The sequence below is a fragment of the Mandrillus leucophaeus genome, unplaced genomic scaffold, assembly GCF_000951045.1.
Source record: "Mandrillus leucophaeus isolate KB7577 unplaced genomic scaffold, Mleu.le_1.0 Scaffold20, whole genome shotgun sequence".
Classification (NCBI taxonomy): domain Eukaryota; kingdom Metazoa; phylum Chordata; class Mammalia; order Primates; family Cercopithecidae; genus Mandrillus; species Mandrillus leucophaeus.
In genome coordinates this window covers 347,098-368,134 of record NW_012102032.1, presented here as the reverse complement: position 1 = coordinate 368,134, position 21,037 = coordinate 347,098, and the positions used below count along the sequence as shown (strand labels likewise).

At 35.4% G+C, this 21,037-nt stretch overlaps 1 protein-coding gene across 4 annotated transcripts in view; it reads right to left on the bottom strand.

The window, feature by feature from the left end:
* The window catches only part of BCAS3 (breast carcinoma amplified sequence 3), a 764,111-nt gene that overhangs the window by 561,037 nt on the left and 182,037 nt on the right, over positions 1-21,037 (bottom strand). For all 4 annotated transcript variants that reach the window (XM_011979152.1, XM_011979154.1, XM_011979151.1 and 1 more), the window contains exons 8-10: positions 20,321-20,428; positions 13,801-13,877; positions 4,604-4,680 (exon numbers count right to left, since the gene is read on the bottom strand). In XM_011979152.1, coding sequence (XP_011834542.1) covers positions 4,604-4,680; positions 13,801-13,877; positions 20,321-20,428 — 262 coding nt within the window. The remainder of the gene's footprint in view (positions 1-4,603; positions 4,681-13,800; positions 13,878-20,320; positions 20,429-21,037) is intronic.

Here is a 21,037-nt window from a genome sequence, read left to right as displayed (position 1 = left end):
ACCAACATGGCACAAGTATACATATGTAACAAACCTGCACGTTATGCACATGTACCCTAGAACTTAGAGTATAATAAAAAAAAAAAAAGAAAAGAAAAAGAAATTTAACTAAGGAGGTGAAAGAGCTCTACAAGAAAAACTACAAAACACTGATGAAAAAAATTGCAAACACCAATAAATGGAAAAACATCCCAAGTTCATGAATTGAAAGAATCAATATGATTTAAATGACCATACTGCCCAGAGAAATCTACAGATTCAGCACAATTCTTATCAAATTATTAATGTTTTTTCCACAGAATTGGAAAAAAACAATCCTAAAGTTCATACGGAAGCAAAAAAAAAAAAACAATAGCCAAAGCAGTCCTAAGCAAAAATAAAAACTCAGGAAGCATCACACTGCCTAATTTCAAACTGTACTACAAGTCTGCAGTAACTAAAACAGCATGGTACTGGTACAAAAATAGACACATAGGCTGGGCATGGTGGCTCATGCCTATAATCCCAGCACTTTGGGAGGCCAAGGTGAGTGGATCACTTGAGGTCAGGAGTTCGAGACCAGCCTGGCCAACATGATAAAACTCCATTTCTACTAAAAATACAAAAATTAGCCAGGTGTGGTAGCATATGCCTATAGTACCAGCTACTCAGGAGTCTGAGGTGAGAGAATCACTTGAACCCAGCAGGTGGGGGTTGCAAACGAGCAGAGATTACGCCAGCCTGGGCAAAAGAGCTAGACTCTGTCGGAAAAAAAAAAAGATACATAGGTCAACAGAACTGAACAGAGAACTAAATAACATCAGATACTTACAACCAACTGATTTTTTTTGTTAACAAAGTTGACAAAAATACACAATGGAGAATGGACACCCTATTCAATAAATGGCGCTGGGAAAATTGGCAAGCCATATGCAGAAGAATGAAACCAGACCCCTATCTCTTACCATATACAAAAATTAACTCAAGATGGCTTAAAGACCTACATGTAAGACCTGAAACTATAGAAATCCTAGAAGAAAACCTAGGGAAAAATTCTTCTAGACATTGTCCTAGGCAAGGAATTTATGACAAAGACATCAAAAACAAAGGCAACAAAAATAGACAAATGAGACTTAAACTAAAAAGTTCCTGCACAGCAAGAGAAATAATCGACAGAGTAAACAGATAAACTACACAACGTGAGAAAATATTTGTAAATTATGCACTCGACTAAGAATCTACAAGAAACTCAAACAATTGAACCAGAAAAAAACAAACTCCATTAAAAACCCCAAAGAACAGAAACACAGAAACAGACATTTCTCAAAAGGAATGTAAATGGCCAACAAACAAATGAAAAAAAATGTTCAACATCACTAATATTCAGGCAAAAGCAACTTAAAACCACACCAAGATATCATCTTACACCAGTGAAAACGGCTATTCTTTTTTTATTTTTATTTTTATTTTTGAGACAGTTTCATTCTTGTTGGCCAGACTGGAGTGCGACGGCACAATCTTGGCTCACCACAACCTCCACCTCCCAGGTTCAAGTGATTCTCCTGCCTCACCCTCCCGAGCAGCTGGGACTACAGGTGCACGCCATCACATCGGGCTAATTTTTTGTATTTTTAGTAGAGACAGGGTTTCACTATGTTGGCCAGGTTGGTCTCAAACCCCTGGCCTCACGTGATCCGCCCACCTTGGCCTCCCAAAGTGCTGGGATTATAAGCATGAGCCACCATGCCGGGCCAAAAATGGCTATTCTTAAAAAGTCAAAAACGGCCGGACACTGGGGCTCACGCCTATACTCCCAGCACTCTGGGAAGCCGAGGTGGGTGGATCCCCTGAGATTGGAAGTTCAGGACCAGCCTGACCAACACGGAGAAACCCCGTCTCTACTAAAAATACAAAATTAGCCAGGCATGGTGGCGCATGTCTGTACTCCCAGCTACTTGGGAGGCTGAGACAGGAGAATCACTTGAACCCAGGAGGCAGAGGTTGCGGTGAGCCGAGAGCATGCCATTGCACTCCAGCCTGGGCAACAAAAGCGAAACTCTGTCTCAAAAAAACTCAGTCAAAAACAACAGATGTTGACATGAATATGGAGAAAAGGGGATGCTTATACACTGTTGGTGGGAATGTAAATTAGTTCAATCTCTATGGAAAACAGTATAGAGATTTCTCAAAGAACTAAAAATAGAACTACCATTCGACCCAGCAATCCCACCACTGGGTATCTATCCAAAGGAAAAGAAATCATTAATTTAAAAAGGACATGCACTTGTATGTTCATCACAGTACTAGTCACAATAGCGAAGTCATGGAACCAAACTAAGTGTCTATCAGCAGTTGATTATTTGAATAAAGAAAATATGGTTATACACACCATGGAACACTATGCAGCCACAGAAAGAATGAAATCGTGTCCTTTGTGGCAACACACATGGAGCTGAAGGCCATTACCCTAAGTGAACTAACTCAGAAACAGAAAATCAAAAACAGCATGTTCCCACTTACAAATGGGAGCTAAACAATGGGTACACATGATGATGAAAATGAAAATACACAGTGGGGACTCCAAAAGGGGGAGGGAGGAGGCAGCAGAGGGTTGAAAAGTCACTTATCGGGTACGTTGTTCAATATCTGGATGATGGATACATTAGAAGCCCAATCCCCACCCTCACACAATATACCTGTGTAACAAACATGCACGTGTACCCTGTGAATCTTAAAACAAAACAAAGATATACAGCTTCTTAAGATTTTATAGTCAAAGAGCATTTTCACTGAAAGAGACTGGTACCCTAAAATTTAATTCAATTTTACAATTCCATACTCAGCCCCAAAGCTAAAACAATTAGAAACTAATAAATGCTAGCTCTTATGAAAATACTATGTAAGGACATTTGTCTAGAAATATTTCGAGATGAAAGCACAACATCTGATTCACAAACTCCTTGTGAAGGCCACTATGCTGTCTGGTCTCTGTACATAACACCAGATATTAGCATATATTCCTGAAGAGGGAAAACTGGTGCATATTCAGGCTATGCATCTATGAAGGGAGTTATTTCCCCTCAAAGGCAATATGTAACTATTTACATATTACCTCCACTTCCAAATGGGCAGTCCACCACATGAGAATACATCCACAAGACCCAAGGGACAATTTATACATCTTTATCTTGAATGTTTCCAGCACTCAAGGGAAATGCTTTACAGATAGAAACATTAGAAGATACCATTGTGTCACTACACTTACTTGTATGCCTCTTGTTTTGTTTGAAAAGAATTAATTTGAAAGTTATTTTTATAAGATATACTGGACAATCAAGAGAAAGAACAAAAGGGAATATAAATACAGAATTCAGTAAGATGTAACATATCTAGTAGTTACAGACAGACTTAAGGATAAGATCTCAAAGAATTTATCCAAAAAAATAATTTTCTTCAGTAGTTTCTTGATTTTTGTACATTCCAGAGGCTAGAGATTTAGTAGATTTAGCTTTACCAAATAGCTACTTTAGTTACCACATCCTAATTTTGTCAAGAACTATTTCATATTAATTCATATTAATCTCAAGATACAATAACTATGCAACCAGCAAAAACAAAACCAAAAATAGCAATCTTCTTTTAGAAGATTTCTTTCTATATTCACACGCAGGGTACTAAATGGAATTAAAAGAATTTTACCTTTCTTTTTGAAGATTGAAATTTACCTTTTCCCTTAAGACATAAATAAAATTCCTAGTGCATACAGTATCTTCACTTACTATGATGACCTTAATAAATAAATTGATAAATAACTGAAAAAGTCAACAAAATGTGAACATGTGTGATTTAATTATTAAAACAAATGGCTGAACCCTTGTTTAGATATAATTGTTAGCATATAGTTAATGTCAATTAAATTATTCTTTTTTTTTTTTTCTTTTTTTGAGACAGGGTCTCACTCTGTTGCCCAGACTGGAGTGCAGTGGTGCGATCTCAGCTCACTACAACCTCTGCCTCCCAGGCTCAAGTGATTCTCCTGCCTCAGCCTCCTGAGTAGCTGGGATTACAGGCGCATGCCACCAGGCCTGACTAATTTTTGTATTTTTAGTAGAGGCAGGGTTTCACCATGTTAGTCAGGCTGGTCTCGAACTCCTGACCTTAAATGATGCACCTGCCTCAGCCTCCCAAAGTGCTGGGATTACAGGTGTGAGCCATCACACCCAGCCCTGTCAATTAAATTATTCTATGCCCAGGTTTCTAATCTACCAATGAAGACAGAAGTTACTCCTGCCTCCTGATTTCTAAAAAGTCAGAAACTACTTTCCTTAATACCACTACTGTGGTCATCTCAATGCTATACTTTAATAGGATGAAGTTCTTTATATAAAACCAAGCTTAAACAATTAAGGTTCTACAGAGTCTGGACTTAATGACAACTGCCAAACATTTATAAATCCTTAAGAGTTCAATTATTAGTTGCACAATTAAAACCAAACCAAAGCAAATGAACTAGTAAGTTAAACATTTATTACTGGTAATCACCTATGGAGCATAGGTATTTATTACGGAAAATCCTTCAACACTTGCTCCATTACAAATAATCCAAACACAGGCCACGTCTTACCTTGTTTTCTGCATAAGCAAGCCAGCGGCTCCCAAGAGCAATAGGATTCATGTTTGGCCCTGGACATGGATAGCAGCCTGAAAAATTTCAAATGGCACTATTGAGAAATTTCTTAATAACTTTTCTGTTGGTGCATCATGTCGATGCCAGAAAAACAGAAAAATCAAATGCTTATATTTTTTCAAGTCTCACATAAAATTCCCGTAACACTAGTAATTATTTTGTTAGCTAAGCATTTTTCGCCCTCTATTTAGTTTCCTTTTGGCTTAATTCTTTCCCAATAAACAAATCTGGAAAGAACTGGTCATCACTTTCAGCAAACACTGGGCATTTTATACAGTTATTCCTAAACAAGAGAATGAAGTTAAGAGGGGTCATTTTAAGTCTAACACTCATAAATCAAGGAAGAATTTTGGGAGAGGAGAGAGAAATTGTATGATGGGTTCAGGAATTTAAAGGCAAAAGAAAATGAGACTATCAGACATGATACTACAATGGGGAGAGAAAAAGAACGAGTATTCGACCTCATTGAGGCCAATGAGGACAAGTAACTCTGAAAGGCTGCCTCCACAGAAAGATGTTGGGGAACTGCATAATCCTTTGTATTTACATTTCACTCAATATCATTCTTCTTGTTTGCAGTTCTAGCCAATAACAACAGTTAATTGTTCTATGACACATATTTACTGTTTACTTTCTATCTTCCTCCAACTTGATTAGAGGGATATGTAAATTGAAGAATCTGTTTTCCTCACCACTGGCTCTCCCCTGCCACCACTCCTTGCTCATTCTGACTATGTTCCTATTGCTATGCTCAAAAGCACTAAAGAAGCACACCTTACTGTCACTTCCAGTACATAGCCATTTTTAGCCCAGCTCCCTAAACTGCCACCTATCTTGAATTTTTGTCTTGAAAAGAAAATAATAAACTTATAGAGAAGAGACAGACCCTAAAACAAAGTCCACATAAATAAAATAAAAGCTTTCTCATTTTATTGCTCACTTTTTAAAAAACTGTTCATTTATGCTACTGTTTGAAGGAATATATTCACAATACTTTGGGTTTCTGGAAAACTGACCTCAGGTTAACTATAATATTACTATTATCTATTAAATGCATATTATGGAAACATATATAGGACAAAAACGCACTAAAATTGTACAAAGACAACATACTCTAATATAAATTATGTAGTATTTACACAATAGATTAGATTCTTAGTGAATAAATTAATCTTATTCATTAAAATATAATTTTATATGAGTATATATACATGTATTCCACTGACAATTTCAGAGCTGAAGAAATGAGGCTAAATATGATCTATAAGAAAGTTTTCCCCCTTTTAAAATTTGTCATGAAAAACAGAACCAAGTACCTGTGAACTGTGGTGTCACATTAGACATAGCTAATCTCCTGAATTAGCTTTAAAACGAAATAATCTAACTCTCGGTCAATTCTGATAACCACTTTAACCTTACAAATACAAAAGGATCCTAAGGAAAAACAGTTTACAATTCTTCATTTCATCTTTTGAGTCCATATTTTTAGAGTTCAGTGGGCCTCAAGAATTACAGTATATTGTAATGAAAACAACCATTTTCCTGCTTGCCAAAAGAATGCTTTATAGCTGGAATCAGAGAACATAAGCCACTTAGCACCATCCCAACCTTATAAGCATGACTCCTTTAAAGATTAACCTTTGCCTCTAGGTAAACTCTGAAAACAAGTGAAGGGGTTGGGGGAACAAGAAAGTCTATAATACTAGGCCTAACTCTAACATATTTACAATGTTTTTGGACAAAGAAAGAGAACTGGATGTTAAAAGAACTCATTTCCCAATTTAAATGAAGGTAAAAAATTTTTAGAAGCACACTATATTTTTCCATTACTAAAAAAGTAATTAAGAAGGGTACACAAGCATGATGCAATTTTAGATGGCATCCTCCCAGAAAGTGGTCCTAATGGAGAGGTGACCCGAACTCATTTCAAAAAACAAAAAACTGAACTGTGATACTTTGCCTTATTTTTTGTGGCAAGGACAAATAAAAAGTCTGAGCTCTTTTTTTTAAGAAAACAGGTATTTACATTTATAAGTCAGCTGATTTTCAACAAGAATACCAAGACAAGTCAATGGTAAAAGAAGTCTTTTCAACAAATGGTGCTGGGACAACTGGATATCCAAATGCAAAAGCATTTAGATTGGAATGAAGGTGGACCCCTAGCTCACACCACATACAAAAATGGATCAAAGGCTTAAATATAAAAGTTAAACAATCAAATTCTTAGAACAAAATATTGCAAATTTTCATGACCTTGGATTAGGCAATGGTTTCTTACATAGGACAAAAGAAAAATACATAAATTGGACTTCATCAAAACACATGCAAATTTAACATGCTTTAAAGGACACCATCAGGAAAGTGAAAACACCAGGCCAGGTGCGGTGGCTCACGTCTGTAATCCCAGCACCTTGGGAGGCCGAGGCAGGCGGATCATGAGGTCAGGAGATTGAGACCATCCTGGCTAACACAGTGAAATCCCGTCTCTACTAAAAATACAAAAAATTAGCTGGGTGTGGTGGCACCTGCCTGTAGTCCCAGCTACCTGGGAGGCTGAGGCAGGAGAAAGGCATGAACCCAGGAGGCAAAGCTTGCAGTGAGCCAAGATTGTGCCACTGCACTCCAGCCTGGGAGACAGCGAGACTCTGTTTCAAAAACAAACAAACAAAAACAAAAAACAAAATAAAGAAAAAAGAAGTGAAAAGACAATCTAGAGGATGAGGGAATATTTTTTGCAAAAAATATATCTGGTAAGTGACTTATATCTGTAATATAAAAACCACTCAGTATTGAAAAGACAAATAATTTTAAAATGGACAAAGATATACAAACGGCAAATAAGCACACTAAAAATGGTCAGTGTCATTAGCCATCAGGGAAATTCAAATTTCAAAATTACAAAAACTTGTAGCTAAATGTTCATACCCGAGAGAACATATGTCCACTGAAAAACTTGTGCACTGGTGTTCATACAAGCATTATCGACAACAGCCCAAAAGTAGAAACAAATCAAATATCTGTTAACTAATGATCAGATAAAATGTGGCATATGGCTGGGCGCAGTGGCTCACGCCTGTAATCCCAGCACTTTCAGAGGCCGAGGCAGGTGGATCACAAGGTCAAGAGATCAAGACCATCCTGGCCAATATGATGAAACCCCATCGCTACTAAAAATACAAAAATTAGGTGGGTGTGGTGGTGGGCGCCTGTAATCCCGGCTACTTGAGAGGCTGAGGCAGGAGAATCATCTGAACCCAGGAGGCAGAGGTTGCAGTGAGCTGAGATTGCGCCACAGCACTCCAGCCTGGCGACAGAGTGAGACTCCATCTCAAAAAAAAAAAAAAAAACAACAACAAAAAAAATGTGAACATCCTCCCCAGAAAAACACATAAGCATATAAAACATTAAATACCATTTCACAGATTTGTTTAACCATCATACAGCTGATTAACAACTCTCATAAGTTTTTATGAGTTTTGAGTTTAAAACTCCTGTTTTATTTTCGGTTTACTTTTCATGTATATGAAGCATACTATGAATTTCAGAGTACTGCCATTCTAAGACTCAATGGATGAGAACTGTGTGCAGAGAATGAAAAAGTCGCAAGTTAGTTCATTGCATACATATTCACTGAGTGTCCACTATGTATCCGGCACCAGCACATGCCCTAAAAACATCATAGTGACCTTGTCCATCTTATAGAGAACCCAGAAAAACAAACATTTTAATGTAAGCTGAACTTAGAACTCACACTAACCTATCGATGAATTATCATAAATATTACAAACCTGTTTCTTCATATAAAAGCAAAGCTCCTCTTTCAAAACTTAAAGATAATTTTGCATTTTAAAGTAAAATTTCCATTCCCATTTGTTCTATTTGTTATCAATCATTAACATAAATGAAGAACACATTAAAACCAAGAAATAACACTAAGATTATAAGCGATAAGTTTTCTCCTCCAAGTAAAAATAGAGGCCAATGGAACAAGATTGCTTACTGAACATTCCTTTGATCTCTCTGGAGACTTCTATCTACCTTTCAATTTAAGAACACTGAAAATGACTGCTAATGACATCTATTGATCTTTGTCTTTTGTTTTCCTAATCATACATGGGTTTTGGATTTCCACATCAGACAGCTGCCCAAGGCGACTTTTTCTTTATATCCAAATACAAAGGTGTCTCCTTTCTCATCATATTGGATGCGTTCCATTAACAGTCCTCTATCAGCTCTCTTTACCTGTTCCTTCCACCCTTTGGCAAAAATTCCCATGATGCGTGCTCTGATGGACACAGCTGTCTCTACTTATTTTACAGTCCCTTCATTGTATTCGTATATAACCAATGCACTAAAAAGGTATTATATAAAACCTTTTCAAACTATTTTAGAAGATAACTGCTTGCATGATCAAAACAACATCTTCATTAAGTGGAGATCTTGTCATTTGACAGGGGCTACGTAGTCCTACTTTAAGAACTAGGTACCAATAAATGGAGAAAAACTATGTGCTACAGGCAAATGAACTACTACAAATGCTATCTCAGTGTACCCTGTCCCACCCGCTCCCTACATCCCAGTATCCTGTCCTCCGATCTCTATAACCTATACCTTTCAGTCTAACAGGCAAAACCAGCTTACAGGCATGGGATTCACCTGACAAAAGTTTCAGTCTGTAGAAAGGAATAGGGAGAAGATGCAGAAACTGGAGGAAAATAAGATTCTTTCAACTTATGAAGTGGCACCCTTTGTTCTTTAATTTTAAAAATCTGGTCATGGTAAATTTTGCTCTAAATATTGATATAAATCACTTTAAAGGAAGCTGTAATTTCAAAGAAAATTGGCCAAATTCCTTCATTCAAATATTTGCAGAATATCATCAATCTTACCAACCTAAAATCATATGTCATATGCATAAATTTGACCCCACTAAGAATGACATACTTCCTAAGAGAAATATGAAATAAAATACATTACTAGTATTGGTAAGGGTATTTGTAGATGAACAGGTAAGGGGGACCTATAGTGAAAGGCTACATCAAATTGTATCCAGAGTACAAAGAAAGAAATCACAAACATATGTTACTGTTGCTTTCTGAACTTTTTCATATTAAGTGTGTATTGAAATATAATATACATGCAGCATTACCCAAATCAACAAAGTGAACACATATTGAACACATAAATAACAACCAGACCAAAAAAAAGGACATTATAGATTCCCCAAAGCACCCTCTTATACTCCCTTTCAGTCACTACTCTTCCCAAGAAGATGCACTATCCTACCTTCTGACAACTATATTAAAATTAAAAACATCTTTCCTCACTAAGACATTACTGGCCAGGCACGGAGGCTCATGCCTGTAATTCTAGCACTTTGGAAGGCCAAGGAGGGCAGATCACCTGAGCTCAGGAGTTCGAGACCAGCCTGGACAACATGGTAAAACTCCATCTCTACTAAAAATACAAAAATTAGCCAGGCATGGTGGTGCAAGCCTGTAGTCCCAGCTACTCGGGAAGCTGAAGCACGAGAATTGCTTGAGCCCAGGAGGTGGAGGCTGCAGTGAGCCGAGAACATGCCACTGCACTCCAGCCTGGGCAAAAGAGTGAGACTCCATCTCAAAGAAAAAAAAAAAGACATTACTGGGCTTATATACATAGTTAATTACACTTATTTCCAACATTTATTCCCAGAAATGACAGAATGTACTTTTATTTACTACTCTTTTTTCAACATTTTAACCATTTAAGTAACATACATTTCAGATTTTATGAAATCCACACTAAATAGATTTTAAGGAATGCCCAACCCATGGGAACCATTATGCAAACATTACTCTGAAAGAATAAGTGATAATCTTTATGGGTCAGGAATTACTAAAAATTCATCACTGTGGACCTCCAGCCACTTGACCAGGACTTAACTAAAAGCTGTATTTCACTTTTAAAGTACCTTTCTACAGTACCACAAACACTGTTGACCCCTCTAGATTTCTTCTTCCTGTAGTGAAGAATTCACAGAAGACAAGAGAGACTAATGCTTTAACAAAACTTGTTTTATCTATTCAGTGGTCCAGCAATTCAGGGGGAAGTATTCAGGAATACATGGCAAAGATGTCCCAAAAAGACATTAAGGAAAAAGGAAAGCATGAAAGGCATTAAGAAAGACTGCTAACAACTCAGTCAGTCTCCTGTTCGCTTTTGTCAAATTTGACTTATGTTTCGTGCTTACTAAAAGTGTGCAGAACAGAAGATCCCATTTTCAAAGAGGAAATCCTTTAGAGATAGACAGGAGAGGTACTGCAGATACGACACAGATACTTAAGAGCTGACGCCTATGAAGACATAATTTTCTAACAAACTCATCCTTTCCAAAATTTCTGGATTTACCCCAATGTGACTTGTAAGAGAGAAATTTCATTTATCTCTATATATAGTGTGTGTGTGTGTATTCATTTCTTAAAATATTCACCACTTACTTTTAATTTCCAACTCAGACCTATAAAGATCTGTACTGATCCTATATAAATAACTTTATTCCTCATCTGATAACTATTGGCAGAGAAACACTACATTTTCAGACATACTATTATCACAAACATTTTCGTTAACTAAACATCCTGAAAAAAAAAAAACTTGTGCTTTGAAACCAGAACATAATTTTGATAAATGTATTCATCTTTAGTGAACTGGGTTTTATCATTAAAAGAACAAAAAAATCATTAATATTTTTACGTTGGCAAGGACATAATAGACACACTATGCCTTCCATGGTAAAACTTTATTTCCTCAATCCAAAACAAACTGAGAAACTCTCCTCTCAGTGAGATTACTGTCTAGCGGGAAACCGACAGAAAATGTATACAAGATAGAACGTAAGTGCCTTAAGAGAGGCAGAGATGACATACTACAAAAGCATTCCCAAAGGGTGTTGGGTAACAAATGAGGTCTGTTATCAAATAAATACGGGAAATAAAGAAATGTATTAAATAAATTTAAACAGACAAAATACTAATCACCATTGCCAGTTTTAACAGAAGGTAGCATTTTCTAAGCATATTTGATCAGGGCATCCTGATTTGCAAAGTATGTTGAAAATCTAATGCTCTGCCAACAGACAGCGGGAAATGTTATCTTTAGGGGATTTAGAAGGAGAAGTTGCTGTAAGCTAGAGGGGTCAACAAAGACTTATATAAGAATTACTATCTACACTGGGCCCAAAAAGATATATAGGATTAAAACATCATAAGGAGAAGAGGTATTAGTGAAAAGGCCATTCCAGTCACGAAGACAAAGGAAAAATATACCTCCAACAAAATGAGAATAATGAGTGGTTCAAATTAAATGGGACATAAGAAGCATGAAAATTGAGTTGCAGAAAAGATTTAGCAAGGATGCTAAACTTTCATAAAGTAGGTTTTGGTGTACCAAAAACCTTGGGAGTTTCATTGGTAGTAAATGGACAAGATAACCATATATCTGTGTTCACTCAGGACTTTACAAGTTTACAAATGTTGATCAGAGTTAAATCCAGTATGGCAACTGTGCAAATCAAAAGACTGCAGTTTGGATAATTATATACTCACTTGGTAATTTTTCAAGTTCTTATCTTTCAGACGTAGATAATAAATATGTACAAATTAAATTCTATAATGCCTGCAATATGCTTCAAAATAATTGGGGAAGGGGTATAAATGAAAAAGACTATCAAATAATTATTTGATAGTTGTTGAAACTAGATAATAAATGCATGGGTGTTTATCATACTACTACTCTAATTATATACATGTATATATTTCCCAAAATAAAAAGTTATTGCTTGTGGCCTTTACAGGAAAAGAAATGGCATATCTGTGGCACTAGAAATTTAATTAAGATACAGTATTTTTGCCATAGCACTATATTATTACATGTTTACATAATAGGCCAAATTATTGAAAATTGAAGACATTTATATATTTAAGATACATTTAACCATTTCAAATAGCAATAAAAACTAAGAAGAATACATACTCTATTCTCCCTTCTGAGTAAAAGGTTTTTCCACTCTTATCTCTGTCATATATGGTTTAAATTGAGAAATTATAGTAAAATTGGTAATATGAAATTGCTAAATTGCTTTCTTTGAAAATGTGCCAACTTCTATACTGATTCTGCCAATATATTTTCCAAGGCTTTACATGTTTACATTTTTTTTCCATCATACAGAAAATCTGTAAGTTGACCCAAATGAGGACTCACCACAAATTCTCCTATTAGAAAATCTCAAGCTGCCAAATACTCCCACAGAAAAGCTGCAAATATTATCAATTTACAAATACAAACAAAACTTTTAAAGGAAATTGTGCTTACAGCCTTATAAGTACCTAACTTTATTTAACAGTATGGAAGGTTTTTAAACACTCTTTTAAAATATAAGTAATTATTTGAAAAATATGGTTTTTTAACCTTTTGGTTAAATGATAGATACTAATGTTAGTAGAAACAAATTTTGCTCATATGTAAAGGTATAATGTATAAAAATATGGTATGTTAAGCAATTTGACAATTGCTTTGAAAGTATGAAACAGCTACATGAAACTAAATCACAATTACTCAAGGAGAGTATGTAGGGAGAAAGTGAGGTAACCTACAACAAAGCTTGCTTAGTAGCCTGTAATCCCAGCACTTTGGGAGGCCGAGACGGGCGGATCACGAGGTCAGGAGATCGAGACCATCCTGGCTAACACGGTGAAACCCCGTCTCTACTAAAAAAATACAAAAAGCTAGCCGGGCGAGGTGGCGGGCGCCTGTAGTCCCAGCTACTCGGGAGGCTGAGGCAGGAGAATGGCGTGAACCCGGGAGGCAGAGCTTGCAGTGAGCTGAGATCCGGCCACTGCACTCCAGCCTGGGCGACAGAGCGAGACTCCGTCTCAAAAAAAAAAAAAAAAGAAAGAAAGGAAGAAAATGTGTTGGAAAGTTGAAAATATATATCATACAATTATATTACTCAATGAGAACAACCACAGAATCACAAGAAAATCATCAAAACTGAAAACATTAAATACTGTTGAGAAAATTACAGCTAGTTTTCTGATTGTGTCAAGTAATTAGTATAAACCCAAAGGCATAAGGGAAAAAAAATTGGTACATACTTGTAACAAAGAATTTCTTCGTGAAAGTACAGCTATCAAAGGCAGCAATTTTCTCCTGCAAGACTACAACAAGGATCCTAAAATTAGAGGGGGGAAGAAAAAGAAAGAAAAAAGTGAATGTGAAATTCTGTAAGTGGAATCAGAAATGCATTATATCATCTAGATGAAAACAAGTGCCTACTAATACAATTTTAAAATTAAACATTTCCTATAATATTTAGGCTAGAAACTTCTGCCTCTTAAAATGTGTAAAAATATAAACCACGAAATCCTATATACAAGTAAGATAGAGATGACTAGAAGAAAAGTGATGGAAGGAAAAACTACCACCTCAAAAAATATTTGTCTTTTAATAAAGTTTTGTTTTGGCCAGGCATGGTGGCTCATGCCTACAATCCCAACATTCCTGGAGGCCAAGGCAGAAGGATCACTTGGGCCCAGGAGGTCGAGACCAGCCTGGGCAACACAGGAAGACCCTGTCTCTATAGGAAATAATAAAAATAAATTAGCCAGGTGTGGTGGTGTGAGCCTGTAGTCCTAGCTACTCAGGAGGCTGAGGCAGGAGGATCACTTGAGCCCAGGAGGTCGAGGCTGCAGGGAGTTATGATCACGCCACTGCACTCCAGCCTAGGCAACAGCAAGATCTCATCTCTAAAAATAAAAATGCATAAAATAAAGTTTTGTTTTCATTTATTTTTGAATCCAATAAGTCTACATTAAAGATGGATAAGATCAAGCCCAGCACAGTGTTGCACATCTGTGATCCCAGCTACTCAAGAGGCTGAGGCAGGAGAAACACTTGCGCCCAGGAGATTGAGACCAGCCTAGGCAACATAGTGAGATGCTGTCTCAAAAGGAAACGAAAAAGAAGAAAAAAAAGAATGGAGAAGATAATACATTGTTGGCTATCTACTAAAAGTGTTTTTCCAGTGATGTTTTAGTCATGGTATTAAAGATAAAATGGATTTATGTAACCTATCACTTTAAGTTGAAATGGCAGATGAGTTTCCCAACACATACAAATCTAAGACAACTGCTACTCATAAATAAGTTATTTCTGATTGACTCAATATAGTAAAATTCACTAAGAATCTGTAAAAGCAATATTTTTCTCAACGCCCAAGATTTAGAAATAATTAGAAAATAATTTAGTTATAAACAATTTTTTAAAGCAAAATTCCTAAAATACATCCAAAGCCACTACTTTATGTTGTGCTATTCCTTCCAGGATATTAATATAAATGGCCAAGCTTAATATTTACCTCAAAAAATCAAATAAAGATTATAATTGTTACTAAACATCTAACAAACTAATAGCTTATTTTTCAAAATTGGAGGCTGGTAAATCTGAGCAACAGATGCTAATATGAGTAGAAAAAAGGAAAATATATTATTTCATATGCATGCTTTATTAATTTTATCCATCTTTAAAAACAACAATTTCATTTACTGATGCAGAATAATTCTAACGAGTGACTACTGTTAGATCCTTGTGATTTTTTTTTCTAGCTGGGCCTGTTAAAAACTTTTCTATATATATTTTACTGGGTTGTTTGCTATTAATAAATGACAATTTGCTATACATGCGTATGTGTACTCTGAATATACAAAAAGATAGAGACAATATCCTTATAAAGGAGATAATATGAAATTTTAGAATTAATTGTAAATTCCATTTCTGCTCTGTTACTATACTAAAGCCTCAAATCACCTCATCTACATATTATATCAACTTAATACCCTTTTAATGCCCTGATAGAAGAAAAGGCATTTCCATGTTTAAATATTAATTACCAACATCTGTACTATACCTTTACACACAGTGTTTGACAGAAAATATCAAATAATGGAACACACACAAAAAAACATGCACCACTATGAAGAGTCAATGGAACCAAAGAGAAAGTATTTATGGGGGGGGGTGTGTGTGTGTGTGTATACATAAAGATATATACATACGGATATATATGGGGTAGGTGTATATACATACAGATGTATACATACAGATATATATGAGATGTGTATGTGTGTATATACATACACATACATACATACAGATATATATAGGGTGTGTGTATGTGTGTATATACATAAAGATAAATACATACAGACATATATGGGTATGTGTATATACATACAGGTATATACATACATACATATATGTGGTGGGTATGTGTTAATATACATACAGGTATATACATACAGATATATATGGGGTGTGTGTATATATACATACAGATATACACATACAGATATATATGGGGTATGTGTGTGTTGTGTGTATATACATACAGATATATACATACAGATATATATGGGGTGTGTGTGTGTGTATACATACAGATATATATGGGTGTGTGTGTATATACATACAGATATATATGGGGTGTGTGTGTATGTGTGTATATACATACAGACATATATGGGGTGTGTGTATATACATACAGGTATATACATACAGACATATATGTGGTGGGTGTGTATGTGTTTATATACATACAGGCATATACATACAGATATATATGGGGTGTGTGTATGTGTGTATATACATACAGATATACACATACAGATATATATGGGGTGTGTGTGTATGTGTGTATATACATATAGATATATATGGGGTGTGTGTATATACATACAGATATATATGAGGTATGTGTGTATGGGTGTATATACATACAGATATATACATACAGATAGATATGGGGTGTGTGTGTATGTATATATATACAGATATATACATACAGATATATATGGGGTGTGTGTATGTATATACATACAGATATATACATACAGATATATATGGGTGTGTGTGTGTATATACATACAGATATACCATACTATATTTAAGTGTATATACACACGTACACACACATGCACATATTATATTAACACATATATATACACATATACACACACAAGCACATAATCTCATTCCTTCTCATAATTTATAAACATAGAATATTTAAAACTAGAAACTGTCAGACTGGATAATGATACTATATTATGTCTACACCAACGAATTCAAACACAAAACTAACTTAAAACTGAAAAATGGAAAAATACGTACCATACGTATAGTAACAAAAGAGCTGAAATGGATATATTATTATCAGATAAACATTAAGAACAAGAATATCACTATTAACAAAGGATGGTTCATAAAGGGTCATAATAACCATAAATGTATATGAATCCAATAACAGAAACTCGAAAGATTTAAGAAAAATATAATTACAATCCTATACAAATTATCATAGAAAATTCCAAAAAAAGAAATACCTTCCTAAGTGTCTAATGAATGAAACAAAACAACAGACAAGGCATAACAAGAAAAAGAAAATATACATGAATCTCCCTCATGAACATAGATGCAAAAATTAAATCCAGGAATATATAAAAAGGATTATAGATAATTACCCCTAGGGTGAAACCCAGGGTGTAAGAACAGTTTAACACTGGGAAATCATCCAATATAATTTATTCTTTTAACAAATTGAAAAGGAAATACATAATCATCTTCATATTGACTTCACTAAATACAATGCCTGGTTATGAAAAAAAAAAAAAAAAACAACAACCATTGGCAAACTGGAAAATAAACTGCTGAACTTGCTAATCAACACATACCTCACACTACTTCCCTATAAATAAACCTACAGCTAGAAATAAAACCAAATATCTAGGTAGACTGATCAAGAAAATAGAGAGACTGGGCACAGTGGCTCATGCCTCTAATCCCATCCCTTTGGGAGGCCAAGACAGAGGACCACCTGAACTCAGGAGTTCTAGATCAGCCTGGACAACATAGTGGGGCCTTGTCTCTACAAAAAAAAAATGTTAAAAAAAATTAGCCAGGCACAGTGGCACATGCCTGCAGTTCCAGATACAGGAAGGCTGAGGCAAGAGGACTGCTTGAGCTCGGCAGTTTAAGGATGCAGTTAGCCGTGATGGTGCCACTACACTTCAGCCTGGGTGACAGAGTGAGATCTGGTCCTCCCAACCCCCAAAAAAGAAAAGAAAATAGAATTCACAAATTACCGACATCACTAGATATCCTACAGCCATTAAATTAACAATGTAGGAATTTACAAACAACTTAATTTGTTACAATGTTACAAACAACTTAATTCCAATAAATTAGAAAACTTAATGGACAAATGACTGGAAAGACCATTGTCAAAACTATTGATAAATTATCAAGACAAATTACCAAAACTTGTGCTAGACAGAACTTTAAAATCTTAACAGACTTGTAAATATAAAATAAATTGAATTTGTAATTGAAAATGTTCCTACAAATAAATGGTATTATCTTTCATGGTTAGAGTTAGAATTCACATGGCATTGTTTTTTGTTTAGGAGTCAAGACTTGAGCTTTTTCTGTATCAATATCTGAGTGCTGGAGCAATAATTATTGAAAAAACTTACCTGCAGTGGAAACTTTGTAAGTCACATGTCCAAAGAGGGTTGTGTGTGTCTAATCTGAGATTCTATTCTGTTACACTGGTACATTTATCTATCTTTTCATTAGCATCAGACCTTATAAATTACTGTTTTATTGGGGGGTTATAACGGGGGAGCGGTAAATGTTCTGAGTCAGTGTTGCTACCTTGTTTCAGTAAGGCTTACATCATATCTTCTCCCTATTACATTTATTTATTTGAAGACTTACTACCCTTAAAATTGCCTGCCATACTGCCAGAAGGAATTTTCAAGGATACATCTGTTCCTGCACGCTTCCCCAGACCCTTTTGATCCCTTAGTGTTTTAAACTACCAGGTCTCCAACACAGCCTATGCTTCTGGGAGTGAACCATAGTTTACTTACGTCCCTTCTGCATCAATAAATTCCCAACATAGTCTCCTTTCTGCCACATCATACACTCTGTCATATCACCTCTTGCAAGGACTCCTGAATAAGCTCTACCATCCTCAAATTTAAAATTTCTAGTTGTAGTATTCACTCTTGTGTAGTTATATGAATTAAGCATGGGCTACAGGTGATTTTATATGTATATGCAGCCTCACCTCTATTTGATTCCATTTATTGATACATATGCTTTTTGGAGAATGAGGAACAATTCAGATATAGGTGACTACATTTATCTATGGGGGACCTGAAACTTTTAAATAAAGTACCTAAGCAACTGAGCAACTATATCTTGCTATTAATTCTCAGATGATATACAATTACAGTTTTGATTTCCTCTTTAAAATGGAGCAAACATTTTAAATTAAGGAGGAAAGCAAATAAGAGAAAGAGTTTTGTATTGTTGTTTTTTGATTTCTAGTATATTTATGTAATTGAAATACAGGGAAGCTGTGGTCTAAGAATCTTCTCTGTACTTTTTGTATGTGTTCACATTATTTTTTGACCAAATAATATGTAATCAAGTTCGTGACAGCACAAAGGACAGTTCAGGGTTAAATATGTCTGCAGGATCTACCCATTCAATAATGTTGTTTAACACTTCTATACCCTTCTGACCAACCTGATATGTCATGGGACAATCATATCCTTCTAGCAATAATATATTGGGTATTTTTCCTACATCCTATAATTTTCATCTTTCTATACTTGAATTCAAATATTTCTCTTATTAGTATGAAAACCCACCTGCCTTTTATTTGTATTTGTTAAATATGTCTTTGCCCTCCCTTCTACATTCAACCTAAGTCAATTTTCAAAACATCTCTTTAAAATCTAACCTGTGAGTCTTTTGCTTCACTTAAATTTACTGAAATGGCAGAAAACAATTTATTTTCTATATTTCATGTGTTTAGCTTTTTGATGGCATGGAAGATTTATACAAGGCACATAAGAGCTAATGATCAAGATAGTCACCATCCCAGGGCTTCAGTTTGCTTAAATGGAAAAGGAAAGTGCTGGGTGATAGAAGATTCCTAAGGTTCCTTTCTCCTCTAATGTTCTGTGATTAATTTGTCATTAGCAATAGAGGTCACATAGACGTTCAAGATAGATCTGAATATTTTCCCAGCAATTAAATGAAATAAATTTTAAAGGATACAAATTAGTCTAGTCCCTATTTTAGCTCCACTGTGAAGTGTGAAGGAATAAAAATATTTTTAAACTTTTTTTATAGTTCAGGAACATGCTTTTCAAAAATTTTGGTGGGTTCTCACAACAAAACTACATTTCACCATCATAAATCAGCATATATAAAATACATATAAAAAGCTACATTAAAAGATTTCTCAAAACAATACTTAACATTTTTAAGTTTGCTCAGATACTTTCTATTCGTTTCTATTTTGTTTTACAAATGCTCACTATACCCCACTAAACTGAATTTACAGTTCTCTAATGGATCAAGACTAGAAGTCTCAATATATTTATCAAGAAATCTTAGAGCTATTCCACTGAACTGAATTCAGAAAGTGTTTCCTTGAGATTTTTAAAAATAAACCTAAGTTAGTCACTGAAATTGGTAGAGTTCTCCATGCCCAGGAGAGCATGTTTCTTATTTTACACAAGAAACATATGAAAATATCCTTACCGTTTATTGCAATGGAGATCATAAATAGGGGTCTTAAATTGAATGGACTTGACCATCTCCCCAGTACGAAGTGAATACAGATCCACACAACAGTACGGTGGGCTTGTGCTAAAAAAGAAAAAAGAAAGAAAAATGTCATTTTTTTTAAAAGAAGAAACACCAATAATCTCTATACTTTCTCATTAACATAATATTCAAATCTCTGATTAACAAGATATTAGTAAATTGATTCAAAACTTATCCCAAAAATGATCATAATACATCCCTTATTCTGTGTCAACTTAGGAATGCAAAATTTGGTGAAGAAAAAAATATCACTCACCAAATTAGTACTACACAGAAGAAAAGTGATATTGATTAGGCCAGCGCAGTTGCTCACGCCTGTAATCCCAGCACTTTGGGAGGCCGAGGCGGGTGGATCACGAGGTCAGGAGTTTGAGACCAGCCTGACCAATATGGTGAAACCCTGTTCCCACTAAAAAAACACAAAAATTAGGCAGGCGTGGTGGCACGTGCCTGTAGTCCCAGCTACTCGGGAGGCTGAGGCAGGAGAATCACTTGAACCTAAGAGGCGGAGGTTGCAATGAGCCAAGATTGCACCACTACACTCCAGCCTGGGCACCACTACACTCCAGCCTGGGCACCACTACACTCCAGCCTGGGCAACAGACCAAGAATCCATCCATCAAGAAAGAAAGAAAGAAAGAAAGAAAGAAA